Below are 26842 nucleotides of genomic sequence, written 5' to 3' on the forward strand. Positions count from 1 at the left end.
CACACAGTACCGGTACATACGGACACCAGTAATGTCAACCATGCACATGTAGTAGGCCTTGCTTTCGAGCTGTCGGCTTTAATGAGTTTAGAACGGTGAGAGGATATATGCATGTTGGATCTGACTATTCTCTGAAGTTGCTAGTCCATTGGATATTCACTGTTTGAGGGTTTCTTCCAAATCGTTTATTCTGTGGATGGACTTTGCAAGAAGTCATTTGTCTAGAACTCTATATGGAACTACATGGATGCATGATGTACAGTAAGTCAGTGGTGAGTTACTTTTATTGATTAATGTGCGTCAGTTATGTATTGTAGGCCCAAACCTAGATGGTATTTTGCTAACAGTATTGCTATGATGTTGGGCTCGGACTGACTTTTTTGCCATTAAAAATTGTAACAAATGTCCCTGAATCCAGTTGGATTTGCAGCTTGGAAAAATATCTAAAATCCCTGATAAAATAGGGCCCGTTTTCCACATGACTGTGTTTTCGCTGTTGGTGTTTATCCATTTTCATCTTCATTTTTTCAATGCTTGCATTAAATAATCCTAAAGTAGTGCTTTTGGTGATGATTGCTTGTAGTAGATTTAAACCACACGTCAGCCAGCATGTCTGCTTCCAAACATTAGCAAATAACAACACTTGTGAGCAAGTGTAAATGAGATCTTCGCAGCGTTTAATCAAATATGCAGTTTGCCAGATGCCTAAGTTGATGTCACTATTCTACTTTGTTCTTCAAAGTCTAAGCTTGACAGAGTCGAGGTTAAATTTGTGTCCTGCCGGGGCAGCATTCAAGGTGTAAAACTCACTCGTCCTTAAATCTTCAACTCATTCCAAAAATACATGTAGAGTATGTCATATTTGAAAAATTTCAAAATGGGCATCTTGGCAAACGGAATGTCGATAATGCGGTTTGTTCCTGTCAGTACGTTGGTAGTTAAGGTGCAACGTGTGTGTGTGGTTCTTTGTTGCTTTTGTGACAGGGTGACCTGTATCATGAATTTGCCTGCAGAAATGTGCATACCACTCCAGTTGCGATCTGGAGTGAGTCAGATGTTGGAATTGACTGCAGGGCAAGAGATGCATTCTGTACACCCTCTCACATTTGACTATGGCACTGGACAAAAAAGGATGCTTCATACAACGACTTGGCCCTATGTGTATTCCTGTAGAATGGAACAGTGTACCATAATACTACCAGTTGCCATGTGAAACAGTGCCTGGTTTATGCATTAACAAGTGCTTATTGTTCATTGGTTAGCCTTGCTGATTTCCTGTTTTTGTTTTAGCACTGTGCAATGTGCATTTTTTTTGCTTGTCAGAGTACAGTCGACTCTCATTATAAAAGCACGTTATAAAGAGGTTCTGCTTATAAAGAGCAAATTCTGAGGTCCCAATCTCAAGTTCTCTTTGTGTTACTTTGTTTCGCTGTCCTTTTATAACAACATTCCTGTTATAAAGAGGTAATTTGGCTAGTTCCAACCTTGTTATAACGAGAGTCGACTGTACAGATGAATTTGTGTCTCTCCCCCCCCCCCCCAACAAAAAAGAGAGATTTTGTACATGTCCATGTATACCCTTCCCCATCATTCTTTGTGGTTTTTCAAATTCAGAGAGTTATTTGAAATATGCTTTGCTGTAATTTCAGTGAAAAATTGTCCAGTTATTCCATTCATGGTTTCTTGCAGGACAAAGAAAGGCTATACGTGGGTCCTGTTTCAGTTTTTCTTTTTTGTTCAAGCCAAAATTTACAATTTATCTGCGTCACTGTTATTGAAAAGAGATGAATGGTCTAACTTCATGTCTTTGTTAATTGCAACGGCACGAGTTGTTAAATTTAAATTATAACCTTGGTGGGGGGTCATTATACATGTACATTGAATCAGTTTCATTACAAGTGGTCCACTCTAGGTCCGCATACTTTCCCGATTACATAACCCATGAATGGAGAGGAACATCCTGAAAACGACAGGATGCGGACAGAAAACTCAATAGGATTACGTGTAATGGCGGTTTTATGATAGAATACACTGGCTACTAATATGCGGGGGCACATGTGTGCGCCATATTGATCACAGGAAATTGACTTGTGTGAAGCACGTTCCTATTGAAGATTCAGTTGGTAATTGTGGTTTTCTGGCTTGGGCATGTACATAATGTACATGTACATACATAGTCCATTGGTTGGAATTCAGTCTTTTAAAAACCACATTTTTAAAGGTTTTTCCTCCGATAATAAATTTTCTTTGTCTTATGTTCTTTATCTACTCCCGTGCATGTACATCATTTGTGATGCGATCAAGCTAAATGAGTCGTTTGTCGAGAACTTTCATTTGGAGATTCAGGCTAACATACATAGGACCACTTCATCACATCACATTGCTTGGTGTTCTGACTTCATAACTTTGGAACTAAAGATGGTGTCAGCATAGGGTTTTCACATCAGTAATGCTGAGATTGTGCTGTTTTCAAAACTGTAAAAAAACAACAACAAAAACAATTTGACCAGGATCGACGAGCGACTCATTTAGCTTGATCGCATCACATTTGTTCCCTTCGACCATGAGTGTTGTTAGCTTTGCATTGGATATTATTATGGAATTGTCCAGTAGAAAAAAACATAGCATTGCTATGTTTTCACTTGTGGTATGTACGGTACATTATGTGGTCGGTCTTGTTTTTTTTTATATTTTTGTCTGAAAAGCCCCAGAGGATTTATTCCTGCGGTGGATCTGAACTTTGTCTTGAAAGTGGCACTGGTCCCCCTGGGTGCCCATATCGCTGTCGTCTGGTCAGGAATGTTGTTATTACAGAAAGTAACAAAAGAGGGATCACATTTTCGCAGGGCTATTATTTCAGCATGGGTCTGTGTGTACTTAAACAAACCTCAAAATCTTTTGTAAGAGTTTAATCTGATCTGAAGCCCTAAATAGTAGCGCTGAGGATTAAGTCCCACAGCATAACACAATGCTGCCATAACCTTGTACTTAATTTTGTGTGCGTGTTTGAAGAGTGTGTGTATTCGGTTTTTCTTTTTATCATGCATAATTATTGAACCTTGAAATAAGACTTCTGGTGCCACCACAGTGATGCCACAAACGGAGCGCAGGCACCCAAAACCACAAACCCCCACTTGACAATTCCTAGTTCCCATGGAGCTAGCCTTGTGAAGTTTCTTTGGTTTCCTCTCCTCTGTTGTTTGAAATCGACACCCTTTCTCTCTCTACCTCTGCGCTATTTTTATCATCTCAGCTGGTTCAGGCCCTGATCCTGTGACTGCCCATGTCAAGAATGCCTGGCATTTGTTGTCTCTCTGAGAAGATTTTGTATTTAGGAGCCTGTTGCGCGGCGGAATTGTGGGGTTACGGCCTGAGCAGTTGGTGTCTATGGGATGCTTCCTGTGAGCTGTGGAGCTTGGGTCTTGCAGAATTCTTTGGTCAGAAAAACTAGTTGCATAGAGCAAGGAACAGCCGTGAACCGCAGTAAACCTCATTTTTATGTTCGGTGGTATTGCTGGTTGGAGTTTTATCAAGTGCATGTACGGTACCAGCAGAAGTGAAAAATATTTGAAGAATTGGGGCAACTCTGAAATATACTGAATGTGGAATCACTGTGCTCCTTGGTCATGAACAAAGCAAAGGACAACATGAGATTACCAGTACAGTTAGGTTTCAGATGCAGGTACATATATGTCAATTGCTGTTAATTATTTAATTTTAAACACTTTTTTAAACTTGCTAACTCGCACATCTTTTTCAATCATTAATTAACAGTTTGTGAAATATAAAATCACATTCATGTATTTGTACACTCTCCTGCTGTTTAAAGAGTCACAGGCTGGTCACCAACAGTCCGATCATATTTCAAGCAAGCATTGACTAGTCAAATTCAGGTAACAGACGAAAGCAGAACGAAAAGTGGGCATGCCGCGGCTGGCTTATCAATCACCTACAGTCAAAGCATACATAAACAGTCACAGAGAGTCAATCCTGCTTTATGTAGGCTGGGAGCTCTTAAACTGTTGAAAACCAGTCACTTGATTGATTTTGACTGAAAGGACAACTTGGCGCAGAATGTGTGTTTGCATAGTGAGGGTTCATAGAAACCAGATTGGGAGACCTTTGAGATGTATGGTGGCAGCAAACAGGCCAGTCCTTTTCAATTGTTTGCGTCATGTTTAAGCTAATGTGCGCATATCCAGAATGACGCAAACAATAGAAAAGGACCATTTACTTTGCTGCCACTGAGCGTCTCCCATTACTGAACGTTTTCCCATCCTCCCAATTTGACATTGACATTAGGAATTTACCCATGAGTTTGTGAGAAGTGCAACATCTAATAAGGGCATTTTTGAAGTTGGCTCTTCTCGCGAGAGGCTGTTTTCATGGGCGATACATGAGCAACTTGAAAAACATGAAACACTCAACCAAAAACAAACCAACAAACAACACATGGGTACCGTATCTGTAGCATAAACATTGTGATTTTCTTAAGTTATGTATTTGATGATCGAAAGATGTACATACCATACATGTAATTTTCCAAACTAGTTTTTGCATTATATTGACAATCAGAAAAGTTATAAGTGAAGGTGCGAAAACTCACCAGAGAATTGTTTTTCTTTCTTTTTTCCCCTACAATGCAGAGCCAGGCAGACAAGACCCCAATCATGGCACAACCCTGACGGCAGTCAGACGTCGAAAGATCCTGGCTTCAAACCTTCCCAAAATCCTGTAGCCCAGACCCTGCCCCGGACAGCCCCTCAACTACCCCCTCACCAACAGACTGGATCCCGACTGGGCCCCTCACCTTCAATGGATAGCCTAACAGGAATGCACAAGAGGCCGCTGACTCATGTCAGCACCCACTCCATGAGTAACCTGGGTGATTTCAAGAATCCGACAGAGCGGGATTCTGGATATGTCAAGAGGCGGGCCTCAGAGTACGATTACATCACCTCCAGCAATTGCGAGCTCAATAGCATGGGAAAAGACAAAGACTTTTACTTTGTCAGCGGTGATAAGAGAGGACCGCTCACGTCTGTCAATCCCAATTTGAGGGATGTCAAATTGCAGCCAGCTGAGACATACCCCCAAGTTGCTATTGCAACACAGTTGAAATCACAGTTGAAATCAGCTCAACAAAAAGCTTTCATTGGCCGCGTGCCAGATACCATTACGACTCCTGAATCACCGCCCCAGACTTACAGCTCTTCCCAAGTCGTAGTACATATGCCGCAACGCCAGTTAGCAAGGACAGTTGAGGTGACCAACTCGCAGCAGTGGAGGCCAGATTCACTAATATCTCCCACTTCAGGACATCCCGTGTACCGAGCCACCACCAGAATGTCCCCGTCGCCTACGCCGAGTGAAAAACGGGAACCTCCAACACCACCCCAACGTGGTGATTCAAGAAATAGAACTCAGCAGATGAATGATCATAGGCGCAGCAATAACAATGGCCTTCCAAGGTCTGTAGTGTCACCCACAGACATTCCTCAGCTCGGCCCTAAGCAAGAACAATCAAGACCCAACCACAGGAAAAGTCATTCAATGACCGGAGAGCCAGAATCGTACACCTATGGTGGAGGACTCCTTCCATCCAACTTTTCCTCCTCCACAGTGTCACCAGGACATGGAGAAACTGTTGGAGCAAGGACATTCCCAGGAAAGGCCAAGAATGTTGATTGCCTGTACACCGCAGTGCCTTTGTATGTGGATCCTGGATCTGATGATCCTGATGCGGATTTCTTTCCCAGATCAAGTCCCCAGAATATACCAGAGAAGCAGCAAAGCTCCGAGTATCGGCCACAGAGTTCTCCCCCCACCAGAGACGTTGTGGACAGCATCACTAAGGATTCTGATCCTCTTGTTTCAGCATTGGAGATGTATATGCGGACAGTGGTTGACCAAGAGGAACAGCTGCAGGGAATTAATCCAGAAGATTCATCAACAGGGTCGGAATCCCCTGTCCACCATCCACGCTCTACACTTTACAGTGATAATGACAGGCAGCACAGTCAGACTCTGCCCACGTATGTAGCAAGGAACGAAGAGCCTGAGAGCAGAACTTCAGTTTCCTCCATGGATTCCCACTCCAGTAACAGCCACCGGGTGCGGTCTCCCACGAATCGCTTGTCTTCAGACGAAGAAGAGAACAACAGAAAGAACAGCCAACTCGGGAGTGTAAGCCACCGCAGTTGGAAGAATCCCAATGACTTCTCCAGCAAGAAAGCAGTGAGTGATTCTGAGAAGCAATGGCACAAGATAGTGTTATCTGTTGAGCCCAAGTTGTACGATAAGTATCCAAACTCTGAGGTATCAACCGACCCGAAAAGCGAAGGGCACGTGAGAACTGCCAGTCAGATTGATGAGAAGCTCATCCACGGAAATGCTCCTGGGATACGCTCTCCTATAAGCCCACTTATGATGGAGGCTGTCACATCAATCGAACCTCCAAAGACTGAAACAATGACCGAAGCCCAGCAGAAGGACTTCAAATTCCTGAAGACTGAAGGACGAGATAGCGGATATGAGGTAGATTCTGAAAACCCCATCCGGTCCCAGCAGGAATCTCCTGTCCAAACTATAACTGAGCCTTTTTCAACAGATGACTGGATGAAGATGCACGCTGCGGAATCGACAGGGGGCACCTCGATACTCTCTCAGCTGCAAAAGGAGACTCCCTATAATCAGCGGTACACAAATGGTGAGCCAATAATGAAGTCAACAGTCAACCATGAGACCAAGGTGGAAATCAAGATTGACAGACCTTATGGCAGTCCCACTAATGAAAGGAGCAGGAAGTCGCCAACCAGATCAGATACAAGTACTACCCAGGCCAGGAACTCGAGACCCCAGCCTTTCTGTCCACCAAAGAGCAGAGATGACTTCATGAAGGACATGAAGAGTCCAACCAGTCAGGCCTCTAACGATGAAAGGAGTACCTTCTTTGGGAGCCAGCCACAGCTGAGCAGACCATCAGGTAGTGACAAATCCAGCCGTCACTACCACAGCAGCTCTCTGGATCTAGACACTAAAGCAACTGGTGCTCAGCTCCTCACCCAATCCAGCTTCCCTCCTTGGAGGCCACCAGAAGCAAGTGACGATTCCGTATCCAATGTGTCACACACAAGGAGTCATTCCTACAGTGGAGGGGGCTACCCAAGCTATTCAGGACCATCTGAGCCGCGATTCAGCCGAATCGATGAAGAGCAAGGTGGAGAGTCATCCGAGTCAGCTTCCAGTTCGCACCCGACTATCAGACCTGAACAGAGATCAGTCAGTGGTTCTTTCAGATCACAAGGAAGCTATGGAGGTGACACCAAAGGTCACAGACATGGCACTTCTGATCCAAATAGTGGTGATCCTCCAACCCGACAGGCATCACTTGAATCAAGGGGAAAGTACCCACAAGGAGACACTGACTATTGGCACAGTAAATCTAAATCAGACTCTGAGCGGCATCGTAGGAGGTCAGCAACTGACCAGTCGCATAAGAATTCAGATCCTGGTGGTGCTTACAGCAAATCACATATCAAAGAAGCTTTGGCTGGATTTTATGTGAGTAAGAGAGGTCCCATGCGTTCAGAGGGGAGTGACTTTGGGTCCAATCAGGGCACAATCTCTGGTTACGAATCCATGGTGTCTCTGGATCAATCATCTCTGTATTCCTCATTGTCCTCACTGCACGGGAGGCAGGGCTGGGGTATGGACACCGGTGGACACTCACAGGAGTCATCATTCTCCAGCCAGATCTCACATGGCCACAGAGACTCCGGGATTGTGTCTCCATCTGAGTCCTCATGGTGCCCACCTTCCCCCAACACATCTCCACCTGGCGCAATGGACCACAGACTGCGAACTCAGCACAGGACCTTGGGACAAGACTACAACCACCAACGTGCTGCCAGTGATAGCGTCCAGCGTACTGGAAGAGGCCGCGACACAAATAGCCTCGGAAGAAGCTCTCGCTCCATGTCTGACGAAAACCGGCCAGCAAAGAATTTGGGCCGCTCGCCCTCCATGAACCATCCCAGCAGGCCACGGCCCCAGAGCTACCACGAAGAATTCAAAAGCCGAGATGGCCCTGGGAGGGGCTTGAGCCGGACTGAGACGTTCTCCTTGGGCCAGGGACGCAGTGGGACTCCCGCCAGACACGCCCCCAGTTCTTCAGCAACTTTGCCAGCTGGGGGCTATCACAGCAATGGTGTTAGACCATACTATCAGTCCCAACCCATCAAAGCAGGGTCTCCTAGTGCCAAAAGCCAGAGGTCGCCAGAGACTGAGAACGTTGATGACATGCCTCCTGAGCTACCCCCTAAGCAGGTGACACACAAATCTTACAAGGTGTCCTTGGTTTGCAGTTTTTTTATTAATGTTATTTTGTAGCTTACCTTAACATCACCTCTATTTAAACATCAACCCTATTTTAACATCATTCCTTAACATCAATGTTTTGCAAAAAAATATTACTCAGCAAATTTGGCACATTAAATCAATCAACCAGCCAATAAGCCAGTTTGGTATCTCGATGAGATAGTCCATGTCAAAAGTCATTCGGGAGAAAATCGCTGGCGTGATGATACGCGACGTTACGCGGACGCCCATTCTGCTTGTATATTAACACGTGAGCGTCATGCGCCCGTCTCTCTGCGCATTCATGTGCCTTCTGTGAGCGTTTGATTATCCCTAATGACCCGTGACCCATATCATTGTGCGCATGCGCAGTTGAAATACCAAACTGGCTTATTACAAGCAATTACGTGCCATTTGTCCCGTAGGCCGGTTTTGTTGAAAATGGCTGCACTTGGATGTTCCATGGAAATTGATCCCCAAACTCCTTAAGCTTCCTGTAAATTTCTCTCCAAAAAAAAAAATTACCAGAATTTCAAGTCCTTTCTGCTGCTTGCTGTGAAGGATGCAATGTTTATTTACGTTTCCCACTTCTTTTTTTTTTTTCTTTTGTGGAACCCTGCTTACCTTTTCCCAGGATTGTTTGGAAATTCTAAACTTGAATGGGTTATTGCATTTCCTGGCATAAAAGCTGATTACATTACCCCATTGAAAAAAAGTAGGACTTTTCTAAAGTAGGATCATACGATGTCAATCGGTAGTGCAGTATCCCCTTGATGTGTTGCCAGAACTGCCCTTTATTTTTTTCAGTGTAATGTCTAAAAAAAGTTGCCATCTTGTTGAAGTTGAGTTTTGTCACAAATGTGCGTGAAAAGCACAGTAGAAAGTTCATGGTCCACACTCACCAACTGAGGGCGCTCTCAAATCACTGTGGGTGTATAAACTTAATAGCAAGTCTCAACACTCAGTAATGTTCCTCTTATTGCAATGTACAGAGTGAGTAAAAAAAAACTCATCCCAAATGGCAGGACCATTTTGTGAATGAAGTTTTACCTGTAGCACTTGCAAAATCTAGGATAAGAAAGCCCAGTCATTAAGCTTTCATTTAGTACAAGAATCATTCAGACCACTTGGACTTTACGGAATTTGAACACAAACACTGTTTTAAAGTTCTGTCCATGGATCACAAGAAAAGCAAGTGTTCCTTCAGCAAAACGAAAACAATTCTCATAGCAAATGCATGTGAATTGTTTTTGTTTTGCTGAAAGAACACATACTTTTGTGATCCTTGGACAGAACTTTAAAACAGGGGTTTGTGTTCAAAATTCCGTAACTTGAAAAGTACATTAGTGATTTGAATGATTCTTGTACTAAAAGAAAGCTGATTGATTGGACTTTCTTATCGTAGAGTTTGAAAGTGCTACAGGCAAAACTTCATTCAAAAATTGGTCCTGCAATTTGGGTTTCGGTTTTTTTTTACTCATCCGTTATTGACCACATGTGGGCCACCACTACCCACAGAAATAACTAGTAAAATAATCCAAGATTTTGACATATTCTGTGTGGTCTGTCCCCCTCCTTTCCATCAGATCAAGGAAGCTCACCTGAAGACGATAGCCAAGGTGGATTCCAGACACCTGCAGGAGGAAGAGACAGGGAGCCGGACTCGTGACAGTGAACGGGAGAGGAAGAACTCAGCACCGGCTCGGTCCGTCTTCAGCTTCTCGCCTACCCACATGGAACAGCACAGGTAAGATAAAAAACTCTTTTTTTTGCAAGTTACAATTTGAATCATATCTTTTTTAACTTGGAATCCTTTTGGCTGAAGTCACTTCCTGTTAGCAGCAGAGAAAATATTGTTAATGTACCCAAATGTGGCGCGGCCCCTAAAAGTGGCGCACTGTGGTTTTTCGCCTCTAGGGCATCGCTAGAGCAAAAATTTTTACCTAAAATTTCATAGTCAGTGAAATTTCATCAAGTTCATAACATTCCTCTGTTCATAAATCCTAGGTTTACCTACCCGTAACAAAGTTAGCAGAGAAATTTATTTTGGCGCGATTTTCCGATTTTATTTTTAAGAGTGCACGGTCAACCCTTTGCAAATGCGTCCAAAAATAAGAACATAATTTTTGACAAACTTCTAGTTGGGTAGGCCTATGTAAGTAAAGATAATAATGGTTTATCAGAATTTATCAACTATCAAAAGAAATTCTGAAGTGTCAACTTGGAATTTTCCAAGAGTTGTTCAAATGCGCCACGTTAGGGAAAACTCAGCCGATTTTCTGTGCAGTTTCCGGATGCCACCGTTTTTGAATTCCGGACTAAATTTCAAGACACTGAAATTGTTCACGAAGGTTCAACAGCAAGCATTATTAAGGTAATAGTACAGTATTTAACTGAACAAACTTGAAGTTTTGCAACAAAAGAAGTTTGGCAACACTACATGAAGAAAATCGAGGGAAACGTCTAAGTGCGCCACGTTAGAGAACACCACTATACCTGTACTTCAAATAAATCATGTGTACGTGACTCATTTGTTTACAACCTACAAACAATTTAGGGTCACATGTCCGTGCCCTGATTCCCCTAGATTGCCCTGCATCGAGAAAATACATGCATTGCAGTGCTTTATTAAAAAAGGAAGTTTCTGTACCAATGGAGTTGCAATAGCGCCCTCTATTGAAATCTGTCACATTCTACATCATGTACATGTACATGTACACATGTGCATTGGTATTAGAAAGGCCAAAGGTTTTATATGTATTTGGTGCAGCAGAATGCGGTGATTTGAGTTTAATGTACAAGATACAGAAAGCAACAGCCTGAGTTGATTGAATTCATTGACAAATCTTTAAATATTGAGAAAAACCATGTCCAGTGGCTTATATCGTCAATTAGTTAGTCTGATAATCATTTGCAACACTTGATCAAAATTATACCAGTACACTGTGATACATCCTTTGAAAAAAAAAAACCTGCATACAGCCTGACCCCATTATCCCACCACACCCCTAAGCCCCTCTAGATCAACCCTCCAGCACTGTAATAGGATTAAGACCAGTCTCAGTTCAAATGATGACTCATTGGGGATTCCCCAGTCTACCCTAGGCCCCAATTAATTATGCAAATGAGACACCTGCTACTGACAGTGGACATCCTATTTAGCCTAATCACAATACCTGTTTTGCCAGCAGCAGCATTAGACTGATCATGATTCATAGGCGTGGTCGCACTGTCATGGTTCACTTCTCGCAGTCCAATAGCAATTTTGTGAATGCGTCTTGAACTGTGTTGCGTATGACTCATGGTGCATATGAAGCCATACAAAATGAGTTTTTAAGTTTTCTCTATTGCGTGAGCAGGGAATTCAAATGTTGAGCGCTTTAATTGTTAATGTATCCAAATCAATTTTATGGAAACCTAAGAGAATTACATGTATGATGACCACCTAAGTTATATTCAGTGTATAATAAAGAACATTATTTTGCAAAATACTATAGAATCTATAGAAATTTACAGATAACTGTTTAAATCGTATAAGGCTCAGAAAAGGGAGGACAATTGTAAACAAAACAAAAATCATACAAAAATGTGAAAACAAACACGATTTTAATAAGTCTTACCAGTATTTTTTCATACTTTACAAATGTATCGTTGTTTATTGTTATGCATGAGTGACTTTTGAATACATGCATCAGTGACACAGTGTTATGAATATGCATAGCCGAGTGACTCATAGGCAACACGTAGCTGCCTGTAGTACATGCACAATTCATACACATCCATGTATACATGTCATTCTGCTCTCTAAAGCGCGCAGGCAATTAGCTTTATTCATCATGCCTGCCAACCAAGACATGCACTTGTGTCGTCTGTTTTCTCGGAAGCTTAGCAGTGATTGGCTGGGGCATTAATTGAACTTGGGGTCAGGGGAGAGTCAAGCGTTGCAGATGTGCATTTATGCATTGGACGCTTCGTACTGTTGCATCCCGTCACTACGTGCCACAACTGGATGGCTTATGGGTCCTGAAGTAATTGAGATCTGTGTTTTGTGCAAGGGTGCGATAGATACTTGAAGTGTGTTATTTTTGAATGCGAACCGTAGAGTGGTTGAGGTAAGATGCAATGTTGGCTTTGTGACATGTTGGTTTTTTTTACTTGTGTGTTTCATGGCTCAATCAGGGTTTTTTTCAAAATGTTAAAAAATCTGTTCAAATTTATTGTCAGCTTGTACTTTGATATGTGCTGCTGCCTTTATTGCTGCCTGTGTGAGGCAAAAATGTTTGGATCAAAAGTTTTGTTGTCGATTGGCTCAGCCTGATATTTTTATTGTCTGGACTGTTTTTATTAGCAAGTTAACTTCTGAATTATGATCGATCATTTTACAGCCCATTATAGCAGTTCAGTGAATGACATTTACTGGCTGTTTGTGGTGATCAAAACTGTAAGCAGTGAAGTCATATTTGATTTAGTTTTGATCATTGAATGGCAATCTCTATCACCAGGTACCCATCTCCGAAGACATCCCCTACCTTATCAAGCAAGGACTCGTCGCCAACCACTCAAGCCCCAACGAGACCAAGAACGAGGACTTCTCCCAGCATCTCCACGACTGTTCACGACACATCGCCAGCCCAACTGGCCAAGGCAAGGTCCTCGCCTACCCTAGGCCACAAGGAGGCTTCGCCGACCCATCAAGTGACCACAAGACCAAGAACGAAGACTTCTCCCTTGCCTGTCAGCAAGGAGACGTCCGTGACTCGCCAAGCGGTACAGAAGAACAGGTCCTCTCCTCCCCCGTCGTCCGGCAAGGAGAGGTCCCCAACTCACACAGCAGAACGGAGGAACAGGTCCCCTCCCTTGCCGCCCAGCAAGGAAGCATCCCCGACCCACCCGGCGGAATCCAGAACTAGGATCTCACCGACTCCGTCTACCACATCCTCGACTCAGTCATCTACACCGAGAGCAAGGACCTCCCCTCCCCCGCTTACCAGAAAGGATTCACCTCCTACCTATCAATCCCCACCCGCACTGCGGCCGAGGACCGACAGCTTTGTCTTGCCCCCTCCTCCAACCCCTCCTGCTGTGCCTGTTCCGGAGGACGTGGAGCTACCGTCACCCCCTCCAGAGGTACTTCTAGACTACCCCATCACCCAGCAGGAGGACAAGCCAGTGTTTGAAGAGCAAGTTCCCAGGAGGTAGGTTTCAAAGTAATTTCTGTGTGCAATAATGTGTAATTGAGATTTAAAGATGTATTGAGTTGGATCACTTTACTGAAATGAAATCCCAATGCTGCCTGAACAGGATTAAAACTAACATTATATGGAAGAAGCACCCAGCAAATTAAAGTCTTGCTTTGGAAAAAAACAACCTGCAAACCGCCTCAATCAAAGAATAATGGTTTAAAAGTATGTGGTCTGATGTCTTGATCAGAGGCTTGCATCGAATCACTTGGTCTGCTTTGGTACCATGTACTTTTTTCCCCTTCCCAACCCAAACACCACCCCAATTTGGCCCACCCAGCTACCCGTGCATGGACATTATCCGTGTGCCTCGGGGAGTGTATAGTACTTTCCCCCACCCATGACCTGTGCCTCGTTATGTTACCGGCCAAGTACCCCGGCTGCGTTTGATGCTCTGCAATGTTCAGTTTCCGTATTAACCTTAGGGTCCTCACAATCCTCCGTAAATCCATCAGCTACTCTCCTAGGTTGGTCAGCGAAATCTCAAGTGTGCTATTTGGTTGTAGATATGGCCAAAAAAAAAGTGGAAGTTTCTATGTGGAGTGGTTCAGATGTCTGTGTTAAAATTTACGCTGGCTTATATGGTGATTAAAAAAAAAAGTGGGGGGGAAACAAGTCAAAGATTGGAAGGTTATAGAAAAATGTAAACACAGTAAATGCACATGTAAAACAGAAACATGTCCAATTGCACAATGTACGTGTAACTCCATGGTCGGAAAGAATGTAGTATCCAGACGCCACTTCTTTGGTTGTATAATGTCTATGGAGAGTTGAGTACATTTTGAAGCACTTTTTTAACAAATTTGTAATGTTGTCTGTCCCAAATTCCAGTCTATTTCAACATTTTTTGCAATGAGTGACCTTCATTGAGATAAAATACGATGCAAAAAGTGGCAACATTCTTTCCCTTGTTCTATTTCCAGCTAATTAAATGTACACAAGATTTGCACCTTGAGAAATGCTCAGAATTTTCTAGGAAGATGGATTAGAGGGTGACATTCTTTTGAGGATTAAGGAGACTGTGCATTTTTTCTCACATTTTTGATATCCTGTTTCCTTGTAAAGCCTTCATGAGAATGATTGCTGCACTGTTTATTGTTATGGTTGGAATGTTTGTTTGGATATAAAACTGGACCACTTTTATCTGTGGGTTTAAACAAACACAGACCGAAAATGAGCACATATTCACATGCAATGTACATGTATGCACACATGTACTTTTCACAAAGCTAATATTATGCGGCATTTAGTGTGCACGGTGTATTACATTACGTACACGTTTACACTGAAATTTGTTGAGTTTAAACGAAAAAAAAAACCAGAAAATGGCTAGAATAAATTCTGAAAGGGAAATTCACTTTCGGAAGCGTTACATACATTTATAATAGCTTTGATAAAATTAAAAAATCTAAATATCCAACCATCCTGGGTACTTGATAATGTTACTTAGATTTGTTATATCGTGTGCTAGGATACTGTAATTTTATTGGTCGAGAGGGGCCACGTCTCTAGTCTGTAAAAACGCATGTACATGTACAATGGCTAACCTCATCATATACAATGCGTGTTGCACGCGCGCGTGTAGAACCTTGCAACCGAGCTGCATGCAATGAACACGCAACCGCTCAGATCAGTCTCGTGTCCGGCAGAAAAGCCTGCAGTTATCAAGGGTAGCGATGCACTGGTTTCATGTATTTTGTGCGTTGGAAGTTACAACCGTATCGCCTCGGATGTTGTGCCCCCCTCGGGTGCTAAAAAAACGCATATCCCACATCAAATCAGTCAACAATTGTTAAACATTTACCCAGATACAAGAGTGCTGTAGGAAATCAAGTGACAAAGTTCCTCTAGTGTCATGTTGTCTTGCATTTTCAATTTACATTCATAAAACTGCATGTTGAACATAGAGTTATGTACAACTTCTGCGCACATGCAAAAAGGATCAGTTTGAAGTGCTGATCATTGGCTGTAAATAGCAGGAAATTCCCAAATCAATAATTTTTAGGTACTTTGCATAACTGGCATATACTCTTTTTTATGAAGCGTTAATCATGTGGGCGGAGCCATGTTTGCTTCCAAAAATAGTTTGTGTTATTAATAGCAGTTGTCTCCCGTTGGAATGCAGGCCAAGCTCTGAATTCCTGGCTATTGTTATCAGCTTCTGAATATTTGCCATCTACAGTTTGATGAACTCGCTACATCGCTGCGCAGTTCATTATCATTATTGTACTGACTGGACAGTCAATAAATGTCAATTGGGTCTCTCTTGTTAGCAGGCTAAGCACTTAAGTGGGTCAGCCGTTAATCATTAACAAGCCGCTTTTAAGGTTATTTTACATGGTGATTTATGACTGTGGAAACAAATATTGGACCAAATTCTTGAAAAATATTGTGAAAACGCACTACTTTACCCTAGCACTGCTGAATTACCAGTTAAGCAATCTAAATTTCTTCTTCTTTTGTTGTTTTTGACATTTTTGGGGTCTTGAAACTCACATTCATTTCTCTTGTATCCTTTTAGTAATTTCAACGAACTGTTGGAAACAAATTTAGCAGAAACATCAGAAACAAGTATTCTCTGTCCTGTCGATGGTGAATCATGCTAGATTCCTCAAAAAGAAATGATGAAAAGATTTCTCTTACTCTTAGTCTTAAATATCCGAATATAGTGAGTCAGTTCTTTCTTTCTTATATTTCAATTCACGTTCCGAAGAAACTGACAATTCAGTGTCTTCGTTTCACTGATCACATCGTAGAGGGAGGAAACATGATGTAAACACTCTGGTTCCGAGAATCAATCTCCATTGTTGTCTTGCTTATTACATTTGAAAAGGGGAAACCTTGCAATGACGTACTTTCTTAAAGACAGAACAAAAAAGAAACAAATGACAAGGAAGTTATTTATTCAAGAAACTGTAAATAAGGCAAGGACACACAAATTGAATAGAGGGGTGGATGTGTACATTACAATTCGCCTCGTGTTAAGTGCGTGTTCCTGCCCGTCAAATGTTGTTTTTAACTGAAGGAAGCGAAAGCTCTGAAATCCAATCTTCCATTCTGTGACAATTTTCACTTGGTGAACTATAAATAGCACTTGGGCATCCAAGCAAGCGGTAAATCTCACCCTCGTCAGGAGTTGCTTCCCACCTCCTCCCCTCAGACCGAATGGTACAGCCTCTCAGGACCGTGTTTTCTCTTTCTTCGTTTTCTTTTTCCTTTTTTGATCAATGGTTCTCAGTAGAAATGTCGCTTCTGTCGGGCTGGCTGTGTCCGTATAGGGAGTTCCAGTTCTTTGCTGCTTAACAAGTGTTACAGCCGGTTGACTGCCCGTGGGCTGAAGTCTTTCAAGATCTCTTCTTTTTATGGTTGGGAAGACAGATTGTATGCTTAGTGTTATCCTGAAAGTAATGTAATCGGAAGAGGCGGGACTTATTGTGTTGAACTCGGTGGTGCCTCAGATGCGGGCTAGATGTAGCAGGAAAAACAACTTGTAGAAAGACATCTACGTGGACATATATGGTTAAGGTGGGCAGATCTCGGTCTCTTTCTAAAATATTTAAGGTACAAGAACAGGAAGAAAAACTGACTTTATTTATCATCATTGCTTCGGAATTTTTGGATATCGTCGAGGCCTTGCTTGCTCTATGGTTCAAGTATCGATGCGAGTGTTTCAGCTTTCCAGAAGACGCTTCGGTATTGGTGCCAAGGACTGGATGGAATGATATTCAGAGTTTGTTGTTGGGGCTGTCTGTGCATTGCAGCGTTGGAATGACAGGCAGAAGGAGATGCCATATTCAGGTGTGTTTATACAACGCAGGCAGAAGGCGTTGGATGTTGTGACTAAAATAACACTGTCTTATCAGGAGGACAGATAAGATGATATATGCAGTGACAGGAATATGGGACACTGAGTGGAGAGATACATGTAACAGCCATTCTGGACTGCATCGCTGAGTTCGAAGTCATTTCTCCATCCAACAAGATTGGCACTGCGGAGTGCTCTTCACAGCTGATAACATTTTATGATGTTGTAATGACCATCTCGATAAACCCCACTGCCATGTCACCACTTTCAACATCCCCCTAACTCGTCAGGGGGTTAGACCATAAATCCTTCAGGATTGAAGTGTTTAAAATTTACCTCTGGGAGGTGTCAACACTGCAGTAATGGGAGATAGCTGCCTGCTGGGAAACACATGCTGGGGAGACAAGATACTCTAGAACACCCTGCTGTGGGAATGAGAACGGAGTGCCAGCTATCAGACAAAAAAACTGTCAGATTGTAGTGAGTCCTGTGGGCAGAGGAAGTTCCATTTACAGGGTGGGTCAACCTGCAAAAGAGCTTGCGGATACCCAGGAATGTTTTCCTAGTAATCGGAGAAGTATTTTTGAGACTTCCGGTGGGAGACTGTCAGAGACGGGCTAGCCCCAGATATCATTGTCATCGGGTAGTGAACTCTACGTTGTGAATCACGACGAATGATATTGTAACATTTCATCACCCGCGAATGCCCTGACATGAACCATCTCTGAGAAGAAGCACTAGTCATGTACTGTCATGTTGAGTAGCGGCAGATCGAATTCTGGAGTTGTTGCGATCACTGTTCTTCTTAAACTGCGAGGTTACATTTGTGCTTGTGTGAATTTGGAGTGATCGGTTAGGAGCTGGCAGCACAAGCATTATCATCCCTGTTTGAGGTTAGTTTTTTGTGTATTTATAAAGTTGGTCAATTTGAAGCTTAATTTTCAGCTGAGGTAGATGATTCGCAGGAGTTAAATCTGTATAAATTTGTTTGATATTTGTAGATTTATTTCTCAGATTAAGAAGAATCTTAGGGTTATTTTTGCCTTTCTTCCCCTGGTTGGTATATGATGTTGTTGCACTTCAAACATGAAGATTAAAGAGCACTGAATGTCATTCTGTCGATCAAAAACACAGTTTTGTGGGCAAAATCCAAACACTCGTACCTTACTCCATTCTCTCAATATGCAACGAGAAAAAAAATTGCTCAAGAACGTAATCTTTACTTTTCTGCTATTCAACAACTCAAAAACATTTGCCTTTGGGTATGATGCCCCTCCTTTTTATCGATTTGTACCAATATTTATGAAAATGGCGATAAGAGGCAAAATCTGTTGCATGCTTTTAACTACTTTTCTTCCTGAAACCAAGTTGGCATTGGCAGACATCCAAAAAGATCATTCCTTATCGGGCCATGGACTCCAAAGGAACTCTTTCTTGCATTGCGCAAGCGAGTTGACCCCTCTTCTCACCTCAATTACCACACACTGTTACCACGGATGCATCAACAATATTTCACTTCCAAGGAAAACCCGACATTCTTGCACCCCTACTGTACTGTTTTGGAATCACCCCTCCGCCAACCACATTTCACGCTGTCTTTCTCAGCTCAGGAAACAATCTCTTGGCACTCTTCCTGAAATAAAAGTGGAAATACACTATTAGGAAGCATGCCAGGTCACCAGTGTGGAATGTGGGATGATGTCATGCGGCCTTGACGATTCAACTGGTACCCTCACCTTTTGCTGGAACAATGCAAAGCCTGGCCAATTATGTAGTCCGGGATCAAGACATGAACACGTTGTAATCATAATTTATGTGTCATTGAATATAATTTTTTTTCATAATTTGTGTACATGTACATTTTAACACATGAATGGACATGCAGCCTTTCGCTAAAGATGACTTGAGTTGATTATATCGCCTTTTGTCATAATCCTCAAATTTCCATTGAAAAGTGGACGGAAAACTTAGTACAATTTTTTTCTGTCCATTTTTGAAGGAAATTTGAGGGTGATTTTAAAAATTAAAAAAGAAATGATTCAACACATATTGCATGTATTATAAGCCTACATGTCCATTCACATTTCAAAAACTTTTTGGGTGGTTTCAGGTACTGTAAAAAAAAAATGACAACCATTGGAAAAACTGCTAACATGGCAGATGCAAAGTGGCCCCCTTTATTGGGTCTCTTGTCATATGCGCATATTTTTTCAAGCATCTCTATCTGGCCCCTGGATATCCTAGATAGCCAATTTCATCCCCTCAGTGCACGCTGGAATAAATTGACCACTCTGCTACCTTGATGATTTCTGTCACCTTTTCATCATCCCCCCCCATGCTTTACTGTTTGTGTAATTCATGCACGATATGCAGGCTAGCCAAGTTTCCTCCTTATGGAAAGCCTCGACGCTGAGCGATAAGATTGCACGCTATCACTGCAGTGCCCTTTTTTTCTTCTTCATCTTCTCAAGATTTCCTCTCTCTCTTCTCCTGTTGCTGAATGGATTTCTAGGATTATTGAGGTCTTGCGTTTCGTGAGGTCTTGCATGACATGGCCTTTAGGCGGGCATTGAGGCCAGCCAAGAGGGTTTGGAAAATGCTGAATTCAATTTCTCTGAAAAATTTCAGAGAACTTGTCCAATTGTTAACGAGTGTTTAACGAGTGTTGCATTGGCGTAGGTGTTGAAATTTCTATTCTTCGACGTGAATGCTGTTGTACATGTTTTCTGTTATGGATTTTACTGTATTTTTTTTTTCCATTTTGAAACTTATTGACTGTCTGTGTAATTTGGTTCAGTAGCTGTTGGAGTAGACAGCTACCTGCTGAATTGATTTTGTGTCCTGTGTCAGCAGAGCTCCAAGCTAAGGATTTATTTGGGGCTTTTAATTAATTGCAAACCGTCACCCCGATGGAGGTCTGCAACAGACAGTGCATGTTTATTGTGTGCCTTTATACTGCACACTGTTGTGAACTGGTATTTTCCTACCTACATGTACATTTACATGTACATGTACTTACTTTACCCTGGAAATTGTAAAGCAATGCTACTCGGTCCTTGTTCAAGAATGCTAAAAATGCAAAGAAATGGGATTATTGTGACCCAGGGTACGTAATTGGTAAGGGCAGCATTTGCCTGACAGATTTAAAAGGAGAGAATGCAATGATACAGTGGGAAAAAAAACTTGCTTTCCAAATTACATACATCTTGCAAAACGAAATTGTTTTGTGTGTGTAGCAACTGAAATTCAGCCGATTTTGCGGCCACCAGAGTTATTTTTGTTTTCCAGAACTCAGTGGTGGGAATGCCTCTGGTCATGTACCACTGCTTGTCATTCCAGGAAGTATTTTTAGCAAGGTCAAATATCTTAACCTCTGGTCAGACAGGGCAACCGGGTGAGGTCAAGGCAGTGGGCTAGATGGCTTACTATAGCCTGGAGGGTGATAAACATTCTATTGCCTGGTAGGAGATAGGATAGGTAGGTGGCTGTGGGTCACTCATCAATATTTATCTCACAACTCCGCAAGTCCTGTTGGATTGAGTACACATTTTTTGGTCCGATTGTGTGTGGATGCCAGACAATTTGGGAACTATGCTTTGCTTTGTCAGGTAAACCTTTCTCTGAATTGATTTCTTTGTCAATTTTTAAATTTCTTAAATCCTCCCATTCCCACAGCTGTTAAAATCTTAAACATGTTTCAGAGCTGTTACATTACAGTAAGACTTTGGAGATAAGAACAATGAAAAATTGGTTATTGATCAATTTAGATTATCCAGAAAGGTACTGATGAAAAATTCCATTGAAGTTGAGAGTTAAATTACCTCCTAACTTTATATTTGGTAAAAGTAAGAAGCAAATTATGCAACGTACCGGTATGTGTCTTACATTTAGGTCAATACAAATCCAAAACTGCAAAATTGTAAGAAATGTACAGTAAAGTGACCAAGGTGGCCAATAAGGAAAATATATTTGTTCATATTAAAGTGCTGATTGCAATTTCCCCCATGTACATGTACATGTACTAACATGTTCATACATATGAACTAAAGAGTTTGAATCAAATTAAAAAAAAGTAAACATTCATTTCTCTACTCTACCTCCCCCACCCACACACACAATGGCAGCCGCATTCTTGCAATCTGCTCCATTACATTCCTCCTTGCTCCCGCGGATCTCATCGTAATTTTGGCAGACTATAACATCCATCCCCCCCCCCCCCCCCCCCCCCCCCCGGACTCAATTACGGCCGCTGATAATTCCTGTCGCTCCAGATTCCGTGTCAAGATATTCTCTTCTGCTTTTATCGGACGGAATCATCTCTGGCCGGAACCTGCAGTTTGTAGCGGCAAATTTCTTGTCCCGTTAAGTAAATGAAATTTGCTTGTGGCGCGCCTACAAAACTCAGGGCTATTACTTGATGCCTTATTGTTGTATGTATAAGTGTGCACATGTGTATTTGTTTACTAATATGTTTTGCAATACTGTGCATGTTATTAAATTGCCCTGTAGCAATACAGAGGAAAACTGGCCATCATGTGCCATCACCAATCTCTGTCGAATACTTTATCTACGTCATACTCCTACATGTACATGTATGTACTTGACCAAATCACAGACTGAAAATACCCAAAACGTCAGAATCGTTTTCATTAAAACAGTTCACACATGTACCACTGAAAACTCGACGGAGGGCGCTTTGCTATTTTTAGTGGGGAAAAAATGTGCAAGGAATTTCAAATGATGTTCATGTAGAACAAAAAGAGTTTGATGTCATGAAGGAATTTTTACAATACCATTACAAAAAACATTAACGTGATGTCCCCCAACCCTTCTTCGGGTACTGTACATGTTTACAGGCCTAAAAGCATTAGCAGACCTAAATCCAGTCGTTGAATGGAATGTGGTGACAAAATATCCCCATTCTTTGAGGCTGTCACACATCAGAACTCTACAAAAGATAGGTTTATTAACATTGACTTGGCCGTTCCTGTTTTTCTCATCATGTTCCCCATTTTTTGCAAAAGATAGGTTTATTAACATTGACTTGGCCATTTCTGTTTTTCTCATCATGTTCCCCATTTTTTGCAAAAGATAGGTTTCTTAACATTGACGTGGCCGTTCCTGTTTTTCTCATCATGTTCCCCAATTTTTACAAAAGATAGGTTTCTTAACATTGACTTGGCCGTTCCTGTTTTTCTCATCATGTTCCCCAATTTTTACAAAAGATAGGTTTATTAACATTGACGTGGCCGTTCCTGTTTTTCTCATCATGTTCCCCATTTTTTGCAAAAGATAGGTTTCTTAACATTGACATGGCCGTTTCTGTTTTTCTCATCATGTTCCCCAATTGTTGTGGTAAAGTCCATAATAAGGGTTATTTGCCTGCTTTGTGTGATTCATCTGTAGCCACTATGCAATGTGTGGGGGGAGTCTCCAGACAATCCTCTGTGATCTAAACCGCAGGAAGTAGTTGTCAAGCAGGCTCATGCATAAACCATCTGGAGTATGACAGGTTTGATTTTGACGTCATAATTTTGTCAGGTTGCAGGGACCGACATTGATCTGTTTTGACAAAATCTGACCTATTTCCTTGCCCTGCTGTGGTTTCAAGTACATGTGGATACTTTCTGTATACTGAAGAGGCATGATAACCGAATTTTTGTTTCAAAACAGATGACAATGATGCTTTTCAAGGGAATATACAACATTTGCTTTTGCTCTACCATAATTTCAGAAATGGATGGATTTGGGGGGTTAGTATTTTATAGCAAATATTGTTACACTGACTTGTTTTTGACGTTTTGGGTTCATGGATGCTGGAAAAACCAAAGGAAAACAATCATGTTCCTGTAGTCTGGTTCCCTGACCCTACTTAAGATGAAACGGAGCAATTTATAGACATTGGGGAATTGTTAGGTCAAGGAATCAGTCTAGCTGGCTTGTACCCGTTCACAGGCGTGTAATCGATTGCAAAGAAAATGCGAACCAACTAAATATGATAAATTTGGAGCAGTATTTGAAAAAAACCCAGTTTTTTCCAATGCTGGTCGGCCGCATTGGAAATTGATACAAAAACACCAGTTTTCTTGAAAATGTCAGCACACCAGGTGTCATGATTTTAGTTTAGACTGCCATTCACTAATAGTGCAGTAAGGTATTTCGTGATAATTTGGTAGTTTTGTTTTTTGGTGTTTGCAAATGTTGTACATTCCCTTTAAAGTTCATTTCAGCATCTACACACTTGTCCTTGAATATGTATACATTTATCTTCAAATGAAATTTGAGAAGCATACAGTCGATGTTGGTACATGTAAACCAACCCAACTTGTTGCTGCAACGGTATTTATTTTAATTTTGGCGTTCACACAATGGCACTGCTTGGGCAGCTGGCAATCAGACGTGCCAAAAAAAGGTTATCTTTGGGTACAGGGGCAAAACACTGACTGCTTGCGCAGGAATGTGAGATGCAGGGGCAATCAATATTTTGCACGGGGCGCGGCGTGTTTGCGCGCCGAACGTGATCGGAATAGAATCGGTGCTGGCGAGTAGTGTTATTGAGGAAAGAATTGAAAGTGCTTAGATTGTTACATATAGCACAAGGGTCACCCGACACCTTTTTTTTTGTTCATGAGAAGTGTCAATATTAGAAATCCATGAATTACTTTAGTATGTAAATTTTGTTGCCACTAAATAATCGTAATCCTAAATAATCCTAATTCGGCAAACTATTTCCTTTTTAGTCTACAATTTACACTATATCTTACAATTTCATGTAAATGTAATAAAAAAGGGTTACTTTAATGTGTAAGCTACTAAATAAATGCATGCCTCATAAACAAAAAGCAGTATTGCAGGTATTTGGTACCCATATACTATCCAGTGGTCATTATGGAAACTACCAATCATTTCTCAGCCACTTTGTTTCCCCTGTGCGTAGTGCTTGGTTTTTTTTTTCCCTTCAAAGTATGAAATTCCTAAACCCCGATAAAATAAGGGATGCGATAAAATAGGCCATTATCCCTGTATGCCCTGTGCAGCAGGCATTCAGTGCACAGCAGGTTGTTGACCAGTAAAGCCCCCATAGAGAGATTCTGGGTACTACTCCTACGTTCCTCTTCCATCCCCCAATCTATCCCTTAACCTGACCCTACCCTGGTGTCCACCGTGGAACCTCATGTGGGCTGATTTCCACTAAAGTGCTAACCAGAAAGTGTATTTTCTTGCTTAGATGGGAATCAGTTAAAAGCATTGTACATGTACATCCTATGCCTTTTTTCACTGGTAACCTCATTTCTTTGCTGGCACGATTCCCAATCAAGCATCCCTTGAGCCAGATTCCCTCAAGTAGAAAATGCACTTTGCTTAACACTTTTTACAGTCTAAGCAAAAAAATAGGCCAGGTACCATTTTCAGTTTTACATGATTTTACATCACATGGCATTTTCTTGGTTACCTGTGTCCATCAAGAAAATCTTTTCTGGGCTGAGCAAAACTGAATACTGCTCACATCACACATATCCAACATTTTTAGACTCGAATACTTCATCCAAAGGGTCTCTCCAATTTCTTCCTCAGTTAAATGGGGAGAATTTAGAACACACCTGTTGATCGGTTGATTGATGGAATCTTTTGCCCTGAGCATCAAATAGTTGGTTGGGGATCCCAGCTAGTACAAGGCCAAGGCTGGGTTTGCTGACCCTTGCCTGGCACCCATTGCACAACACCAGGACTCAATTTTGTAAACTTGTCTGGTGACAAATTTGGTTTAAAAAAAAAATTGAGATCCTGTAATTTTTTTTCAATGCAATTCTGGGCTAAGAAGACGTTGAAGTGGAATTAGGGAATGGGAGCATGAAACCAAGTTAGGGAACGGAAGCACCTGAAACCAAAATGGCAGGTCAATTATGCAAGAAAAATGAATATTTTGTTTTTCCAATTTCTTTCACCGCTCAAGTTACTGTGGTGAATAGAAATAATTTCCTGCTCATTTCACGCTTGAGGGATCTGTGAATTGTTCACACTACATTTTGTCGTTTATTTTGCCGGAAACACATTGTGATCCCTTATTTGTTTCTGATTCAAAATGGCTAGCCACATCACGCGACGTCAGAGTTATTATTTTTGCAAACATGTACATTTACATGTCTCTTGAGGAGAAGGAAGTGGTTGGGTTTTATTTGTGAACTGACATGAAGTGTCAGCAATTGTTACTTTGTGTGGGTTGATGCCTCAAGATGGGAATGTAAAATATAGTCCTTCCTGCCTGGGAAGTCTGTTTGTTATTGTTATGATTCGATGACAAATCACAATATTCATCACGTGGTATGACATCAGAGGATCTCAACTCTGGCCATGTGTCATGGGGGTTATTTGGTCATTACAGGAGACAAGATGTTCAGTATTTGATGTGAATATTGCAACAGTTTTGCTGTTGGTGTTGGGTTATACACTTGTACTCAGCTCTATTAGTGCCTTTAGTTTTCTGCGTAGTTGTGGGACTCAAAAATGCCCAGAAAACACTCAAGAGATCCCAGCCTACATAAAGCAGGACTGACTGGCTGTGACTGTTTATGTAACTTGATACAGCTATGCTTTGACTGTACGTGATTGATAAGCCAGCTGTGTCTACCACTTGTCTGCTTTTTTTCTGTTGACTGAATTTGGCTAGTCACAGTGTTTGCTTGAAATATGATCTGACTGTTGGTGACTAGCCTGTGTAAAAGGCATGGCAAGGAAGAGGATGGATTTTTTGACTGTTTGTGACTGTTCAGATAGAAGGAGGGTTAATGCATATTTTCAACTGTAATGTCCCACTTTGAAAGACTTAAAATTTTTTGGCAATTTGCCATCAGAGTCAGCTTGTGACATTTTCCCACAAGATTGTTGAATAAACACGACTCTGCGACGGTCTCAATCATGTTGTCATGCATCGTGTCTTTTATTTATTGACGGCTATTGTTAAGAATGTGACACATTTCCTGTTGTGTTCGTGGTTTCACTTCCCTGTTTTCGTTTATTTTGTTTGTTTGTTTGTTTGTTTGTTTATTGGGCTGCACTTGCACTGATCCTGTCTCAAGGACACTCAGACAACAGTTGCAGAGATTTTGAAAAGAAAAAGTTCAAAATAAGGTAACCGTGGCTGATTGAAAGTTCAAAATATTTTGACCTGCATACATGTATATCTACTCAGCAATATCACACTAAGCTTCAGTAGAGTAATAAACCTAAAACTTGCTTGTTGGATATTAACTTGGCTATCCATAAATTTGTTGAATTGGCCATTATAATGCCATCGTATGAATTGAGGATTTGTACACTCTTCATTCTTTGCATACTTTCTTTCTTACATGTACTTCCTGGTTTTGGGGCTTGAGAGATTTGTTGTGGTTTTGTTGGCATTTGTCCCATATATATCTAGGCTAAGGATGTGAATTACATT

The 26842-nt window shown here is 41.6% G+C and overlaps 1 protein-coding gene across 1 annotated transcript in view; it reads left to right on the forward strand.

Annotated features, from left to right (window-relative positions):
• Nucleotides 1–26842, forward strand: part of LOC119728613 (mucin-12-like) — a 44590-nt gene that overhangs the window by 9735 nt on the left and 8013 nt on the right. Inside the window, 3 exon segments of the mRNA XM_038200914.1 lie at nucleotides 4647–8349; nucleotides 9945–10105; nucleotides 12861–13553. Of these exon segments, the coding sequence (XP_038056842.1) occupies nucleotides 4647–8349; nucleotides 9945–10105; nucleotides 12861–13553 (4557 nt within the window).

The sequence above is a fragment of the Patiria miniata genome, unplaced genomic scaffold, assembly GCF_015706575.1.
Source record: "Patiria miniata isolate m_02_andy unplaced genomic scaffold, ASM1570657v1 HiC_scaffold_20, whole genome shotgun sequence".
NCBI classification, from domain to species: domain Eukaryota; kingdom Metazoa; phylum Echinodermata; class Asteroidea; order Valvatida; family Asterinidae; genus Patiria; species Patiria miniata.